The 7,891-nt window shown below is 33.7% G+C and overlaps 1 protein-coding gene across 1 annotated transcript; it reads right to left on the reverse strand.

Moving 5' to 3' along the window:
* Window positions 1-1,436: 1,436 nt before the first annotated feature.
* LOC106451386 (hydroxyacylglutathione hydrolase 2, mitochondrial) lies at window positions 1,437-3,769 on the reverse strand. Its single transcript, XM_013893315.3, has 8 exons — window positions 3,491-3,769; window positions 3,001-3,171; window positions 2,701-2,904; window positions 2,474-2,597; window positions 2,252-2,352; window positions 2,091-2,165; window positions 1,910-2,008; window positions 1,437-1,812 (listed from the first exon to the last, which is right to left on the reverse strand). Exons 1-8 carry the CDS (start codon window positions 3,542-3,544, stop codon window positions 1,660-1,662), a joined length of 981 nt encoding a protein of 326 aa, XP_013748769.2. The 5' UTR covers window positions 3,545-3,769; the 3' UTR covers window positions 1,437-1,659.
* Between the last annotated feature and the right edge of the window lie 4,122 nt (window positions 3,770-7,891).

Genomic DNA, 7,891 nt, shown 5'->3' on the forward strand with positions numbered 1-7,891 from the left:
TTTTTTTTTGAACAAAATCGGAAAGACAAGCTAATTTTAAGGAAAGAGTAATAATAGTTTCAGTGGCATTTGAAAGTAATTAACATTGAAAACTCAGGGTTAGTTTAATTTTGTACTCCTGTTTTAATAGATTAGATGGTGATATACTCCTAACGGTTATGAAAATAAACATTTTTCTCCTGGTTTTGAATATTACACATCCAAAATAATTGTAAATCCTCATTCTTTTGTTGCCATTCCAATCACTTCGATACAAATTAGTAGGTACCACTGAATAGTATCTAATAGATTATGGTATATAGATAGATGATGATTTTGAAATCCTAGTGAAGAGATTCTAACTCTTCCTTGGGTTAAAAACAAACTATATGGTCTAACATTATACAGAAGAAGAAAGGTAAGAACTGAAAGTTAAGATTACGGGGAAAAAAGATATTGTTCATTTAGTATGGGGTCGGAAATACAAAGAAAAAGAAATTCCAAATTTCTCAGAAACAATGTGCATCGTTTTAAGTTTCCAGTTTTAACAAAATGCATGTTGTTTTATGTTTTCGGTATTGGAAACGTTTTTGATACAAATGTTTTACTTTTCCTCAACTGCAATCAAAAAGTCCATAAAATAACGTCATTTAGTAAAGAGACCTCTTCTCAAGTCATCACCACCAAATCTATCATCTTCCAATTTTCACAGACAAATTCAAATCATCAATGGACCTGGAGATTGTTGGTCGTCACGCTTCCTTATTCGAGAAGATTCAATGGCTACATTTGTAAACTCCCGATGGCGCTCGTTAACTGGAACAGCCATGGGTACTATGTTCTTCACCGCGTATGAAGCGCTGCCGTTTGGTTTCAGATGACCCCGACTTGGAATCAGACCTCGATCATGAGCGCTAACTTGATTTACCGGCGGAATCTTTATCTCTTTCGCATGATGCGAGAGGTAAGGAGAGAAACTCACCTATATATTTATACCAAACCTACACTACACAGCCTTTCAGATCTACACAACGCTTTGAATCTACATAACGCTTTGAAGACGCATCTTGGGAGAATGAATCAATGAGATTAAACACTAATCTATAACTTGGGCCATTTCAGATGAAGAGATGAAGCACAAACAGACTTCATTTCTTCGATACAACCGTATTAGGGTTAAAAGCAATTTACATTTCTCCGGACAGATACTCCGTACAAAATAAGAGTCCAAACATACATTTAAAGATCAAAGCCCAACATGTCACAGAATAAATAATACGTTCAGATGCGTTGGACACGTGTCAACACCACATTATCCGACTTTCTTAAGTTGAATCTGACGTGGCATGTTCTGGAGAGAGGATCTCTACTTTATAATAATAGATAGATAGATTAGAATGATTAAATTTGTAAAGCAGAACTAATTTCCTAATTCGCATACAAATGTCTGAGAGAAGAACATAACAGGTGAATATATTTTGCTGTAAAAAAAAAAGGAAAAATATTTTATATGTATTCATAAATTTTGAAGAAAATCTAAAAACCTAATTGTGGTGTTAATGGGTACCAAAATAAAAGGTTTACATCAAAAGTAAAAAAAAGTATATTTCTCTTTTTGTATTTTAAAGAAAAGTAATTTAAAAAAGCAGTCCACCTTCACCATATTTATGGACTAGAAGCCTAAGCTTTGAAATTATCCTTAGCTTCTCGGATAATCCCTAAAGCTTCTGCATCATCTGCAGTCTCTGAAATGCCTAACGCCCGACGAATATCTGTATTCGAACTTCGGAGGAACGGGTTACAAGCTTTCTCCATCTTCACTGTTGTCGGAATCTGACCAAGTAAAAAAAAAACAAGAACCAAAGCTTAACCAGAAACATTGAGCAATGCATACGACGATGATTTGGTGATGAATCTTTTTTTTTTTTACCGTGGGTAGTTTCTTTTGACGGAGTTCTGCAACATGAGCTGCATAAGATTGGAGTACTTCGTTGTTTGGTTCTATGGACAAGGCAAACTTTGAATTACTCTGCAAGCAACAACAAAAAAATTAAAATCAATTCTTTTTTTAGTTAAAGCTTACTCAACAACAAGCCAAAAATATAACAGACCAGTGTATATTCATGACCACAGTATATGCTCGTGTCGTCTGGTAAAGATATGATCCTTTGGAGAGACGCAAGCATCTGCATACGATAGAAACTCACATGAGCTGATCCAAAAGCAAATGTAACTAAGAAAGGAAGATAGAAAGTGGTTTCTGCTTTTTTACCTGCTTAGGTGTACCTTCAAAGAGTTTACCACAAGACAAGCTAAACAAGGTGTCCCCAGTGAAGATAGCTCGTGATCCTGGAAAGTATAAACTGATATGTCCTGACAAGGAGAATCAAGATTTAAATGCCATATGATTATTAGAATGCAAGAACATGAAATGGAATATAAAATTCAAAGCTTCCAAATTTTTAAAAATTTGAAATAGTAAATAAAAAAGGACCTTTTGTATGGCCAGGAGTATCCATAACATGGACTTCATGACCAGCAAACATCCATTTGTCACCATCCTTCAATGCTATATCGATTCCAGGAATGCGGTCTCTGTCTACAGCTGAGCCAATCACCTTACATTCCAAATATTGTAACACACCCATCATCATCGCAACAATGTTTTATCATACCACAACTGATCATGAGGATAGAAAAGAGAAGTTCAAATCTACCTACCTTTGCACCGTACCTGTCTTTCAATTCCAAGTTGCCACCAGTATGATCATAATGATGATGTGTATTCAATATATACGTTAGGTAACGACCACTCCTCTGTAATGATTCTATCACAGGTTCAGCTTCAGAAGGGTCAACCACACCAACTGTACCAGTATCCTCGTCATGTAAAATGTAAGCATAGTTGTCGTTAAGACAAGGCACCTTGAAAAGAGAAAAAAAAACACATGAAGAGTCATTTTTGAGTCATAACAACAAACTAAAATGGGAGCTTTTGGGACAACAACCAGAAGTACACACCAGTTCGATTTGTAATGAGGAGAGGTTGGAGACACTGCAGAAATTGGAGACACGAATAGATTTACTAGCACCGCGTAGAGTCCTAAGGGGTGAAGAGACGAGCTTCATGACTCTGCAGACAAGATCCTTTCGGAGGTGAAGCTGTCTCACACATGGCTGACTTGTTAGCTTCTGAAAGAAGAAAGGATGTTACACATTGATTTACATACAAAAAATAGTCAAACAAGCTATATAACTGAATGCAACATGGTGACACCATCAAACATCATCATTGCATCCTTAACTCTAGTAAAGATTTGACTAAAGCAATGGTTTTTATTTGACAAGCTTTCTTGATTGCACCAACTCTGTTTATGATAAACAATCTATCAGTAAATATCTAGAGAGGAGACGAACCAACGCAATTACAGTTTAAAAAAAAAACTAATCTTAAGGATACAGATCATAAGTTGAAAGAATCCAGAAAAAAAAAAAGAGAGAGAAAACAAACCGAAGAACAAGGAAAGGAGGAGATAGCAGACGAAGCTTTCGAGATGGTTTGCATCCTTTTCTCTGTTAGATCAAAAGGATCTCTCTTCCTCTTTGTCTCCCAGAAATTCTCTCTTCTCTGATGAAAAGGAGGATCTTCGGAGAGAGAGCGTCAGAGAGAGACAAAGAGTGGAACAGAGTTTCGAGGTGCTTTTAGACCAGAGAATAGAAGAAGAAGAAGATCATCAAAGCGTGTCGGGAACAACACAAACGGATCGAACCGGAACACACAAACCGTACTGAAGTCTAAACCAAACCAAACCAAACCAAACCAATGAAACAGCGAGGCATATCTATCTAGCTTCAGGTTCAGGGTAAGACGTGTCACGACTGTCGACCAAAAAAGCACATTTTTCATGTAAATTTTTTTTGGTAACTGACTTCTGTTCAATTTCTCACATCATTTTTTATTTTTTATTTGGTAATCAAATCTCACATCATTTTACTAACTAACAAAGCATTATCTAACGAAGTTGAATTTTTTTTGACAAAAAAAAGACGCCTTCGAAAAGCTTAGTTTCTCTCCACTTCAGAAGTGTACATCAGCTATTCGCGTCTTGGCATATGATTCTGCGGCTGATGCTGTTGATGAATACTTCCGACTCGGTGCAACGACAGCTCGGTTATGTGTAGAACATTTTGTGGAATGAATAATATATTTATTCGGCGATGAGTATCTAAGAAGACCAACACCGGCTGATCTTCAACGTCTACTTTATATTGGTGAGCAACGTGGATTTCCCGGGATAATAGGAAGCATCGATTGTATGCATTAGGAGTAGAAGAATTATCACACCGCTTGGAAAGGTCAATATTCACGTGGTTTGGGTAAACCCACAATCGTGTCAGAGGCGGTTGTTTCGTATGATTTATGGATATGACATGCGTTTTTTGGACCTACAGGTACCTTAAGTGATATCAATCTTCTTGATCGCTCACTTGTTTTTGATGACATGTCAAGCTCTGCAAGTTACTTTCTCTGTCAATGGAGTCTCATTTGGCTTACTATCTCAACGATGGTATTTATCTGAAATGAGCAACTTTTATCCAATCTATTCCAATACCACAAGGTCCAAAAGCGGCTTATTTGTTCAACATCAAGAAACTCTCCGAAAATATGTCGAGCGTGCTTTTGGAGTGTTGCAAGCTTGATTTGCCATTGTTAAAATCCAGCACTTTTTTGGGATAAAGGCAAAATTGGGAAGATTATGAGAGCATATATTATATTCCATAATATGATAGTAGAAGACGAATGAGATGGATATACTCATTTTGATGTTTCAGAGTTTCAACAAGGAGAAGACACTGAAACTTCACATGTCGATCTCACGTATTCTACAAATATCCCTTCAAATATCGCCTATATGATGGGTGTTCGAACTAGAATTCGTGATAGACAAATGCATCAACAACTGAAAGCTGATTTGGATGAACATATATGGCATAAATTTGGACGTGAAGAAGACAACAATCAAGCTCAGATGTTTCTTTCAAATTTTTCTCGTTTATTTTATTAATCCTTGTTTTTATGTTTTAATTTAAAAATCTATGTATAAAATGTTATCTTTTAATATGTTTTATTAAATAAATAAATTTTATCTTAAAAAAATGTTTAATATTTTTTTTAAGAACTTTAGTTAAGAAACTCCTATTGGACCACTTAAAATGAGAGTTTCTTAACTAAAGTTCTTAGATTACTTTTATTATTTAAAAAGTCATTAAGAAACTCATTAGACCATTTCCAATGGTTTACTCTATTTTTTCTCTAAAATAGAATAACTCTATAATAGAGTTGGATGTTGCTCCAATGGTACTCTATTTTAGAGTAAAAAATAGAGTGATGAACAAAAAATAAAAAATTACTCAATATATAGAGTAAAAAATAGATTTGACTATTATAGAGTATAAAATAAAGTACCACCGGAGCATTTTTACTTTAAACTCTATTTTAGAGGAGAAAATAGAGTACGATTAGAGATGCTCTTAGGGTGCAGTTTTTTAAATGTGTTTCTTCCCCTTGGACCATCTACAAGGAGATTCTATTTTTTCTTCTATAGTTTACACAAAAATAGAATAACTCTATTATAGTGTAATTTTTGCTCCAATGGTATTCACTATTGGAGCAAAAATTATACTATAATAGAGTTACTCTATTTTTGTGTAAATTATAAAGAAAAAAATAGAGTTCCATTGAAGATACCCTTAAACACATCAAAATGTAGTGACAATAGAGAGAGAGTGTCAGAATAGTTTCTTAAAACAACACTATAAGAAACTCACCTTATACTTAAAACACCAACTGTAGTCAATTTTTTTACAAAGAATTACTCTTTTTTTATTTACTTCATTTACATTAACAAAATTATCTTTATATCAATTAGAAAACCCATACAAGGTTCTTACTGTTAATCATGCCCAAAGGATGTCTCAAAAAAAAATCTTTTAAACCTTATAAAAAAGATTTCTAATGAGTGTTTCAAAAGAAAAAAAAAGGATATAATGAATTGATGACGCTACCGCAGTACCGCGTATGTAACAAAGCATTATCTCAGGATGTCTCAACAAAAAAAAATCTCTTAAACCTTATTAAAAAGGATTTCGTAATGAATGTTTTGATATAACTAACTACATGAATCTCATATGATGAATTGATGACGCTACCGCGGTACCGCGTTTGTAATTTAAATTTGTTTTCTTAAGTTTTTTTTTTTTGTAAGTTTGGTAGACCTACAGACGTATGATGCAAGTACAACAATGAAGAATTTTTTTTAATTTTATGTTTTATATTTGGATACATACCAGTGTTGACGTCCGCGTATGCATTTGTAGTTGGTTAAACAACTATACTAGTCTAAAATATCAATGCTAAAACTATTAATCTTTCTGTTTCATATTACATATCGTTATAATATACTAAAAATTTTCGTTACAAAATAATTATCGTTTTATGATTTAAATACAATTTTCATTACTATATATTTTTTATCCTTATTTAAGTTTAGAAAAAAAAAATATAAGTTTAATAATTAAAGTAAAGCTGAATATTTAACCACTTCAAAAATTTGTGTGAAAAATAACTTTAAACGGAGAGATTTTTTTTCCTTAGCTGAAGGCTGGAGTCAGTTAATGCGAGCGTAAAATGAGTAGATGGTTATCTTCTTTTGGTGATGTTTTGGATCAACACTCGTTCCTTGCAAGGTGTTATATCATACTACCGTACCTAGGATCGACCAAGCTTAAACCGGGATATGAGTCTGTGATTCAGTTTTCTGAATAATTATCCGGTTCTCGTCTGAATAAGAACTCATAATGTAAGCTGGACCTAGTCATATTTACTTGTTTGATTAATCCCAACATATGTTGTTCAAATGTTTCAGCCGAGTTTCTTGCCAAATAAAAGTCACGAGACGAAAGTCCTCGAGTCAAAGAAGCAAACGAACTCCAACCTCATGGCATAATTAAGTTTTTTTTTTTTTTGAAACAATTTAAGTTTATAATTAAATTTTATATAAAAGTGAAAGAAAAATCAATATAAATCTCACTTTGAAAACTTGGTGATGTATCAATTTGAAGTACCGGTTCGTTCTCCAGTTGGTTCTTTGAAGAATCTCTACCTCCACACGTATTCTCCTCTAGTTCTTTACTCTTACTAGTGACAATGAAACCCGAGTAGTCCTCATACTTATACATACTACCCATTATTATATGAACGTTTGGGTGTTGGTATTTTTATAACTCAGTTTGTAGCATAAAAGTATAAAATAATGCGACTTTGAAGTCTATCTATGTTTTACGCGATGTCCTTAGCTTCTAAAACATTATTATAATGTTATTCGTTAAAGTTCGAATGCAAACGTAAACAAATAGTTATTTGGCTAAACTTTAACATGATTTGTTTTTTGGAGATTTTGATAAAAACCTCATTATATAAATTGAGGTGTGTGAATGTGGCTACTTATTTGAACCGTTGATTTGATATCATTCCACATGTCTCATAAGCAGTCATAACTTCTATAAACAAACCATTTGAAAATTCGAATTAATTCACGACGTGTAGGCTTTTCTATTGGTAATTTGTTAAAGTTGCGATAAAATGGTGTAGTATCCAGTAGTTAAGGCACTAACTATGTCACAAAAGTGATATTACAATCCAACCGTTACAAAAGCGATGCCAATGGTGATACAATAAACTTAAACCAAAAGTAGCAATGTTTTCACCAACTCTACTTGTCTTGGCGTATAAGACCGATGTCCTTTACTCCTTCATTAGTTTTGTCGCCCTGTTTTGTCAAGCGAACCCATTGATTTGACGATAACTGAAGAAAATGTGACTTTTGTCAAGAAAATTACCAAATCTATATAT

The sequence above is a fragment of the Brassica napus genome, chromosome A5 (genome assembly GCF_020379485.1).
Source record: "Brassica napus cultivar Da-Ae chromosome A5, Da-Ae, whole genome shotgun sequence".
Classification (NCBI taxonomy): domain Eukaryota; kingdom Viridiplantae; phylum Streptophyta; class Magnoliopsida; order Brassicales; family Brassicaceae; genus Brassica; species Brassica napus.

Excerpts from the sequence above, each read along its gene's own strand:
- LOC106451386 (XM_013893315.3), bottom strand. The coding sequence starts at position 3,544 with ATGCAAACCATCTCGAAAGCTTCGTCTGCTATCTCCTCCTTTCCTTGT. Across the intron at positions 3,172-3,490 it reads CCTCCTTTCCTTGTTCTTCG|AAGCTAACAAGTCAGCCATG; the intron begins GTTTGTTTTCTC and ends TTCTTCTTTCAG. Across the intron at positions 2,166-2,251 it reads TTGAAGGTACACCTAAGCAG|ATGCTTGCGTCTCTCCAAAG; the intron begins GTAAAAAAGCAG and ends TATCGTATGCAG.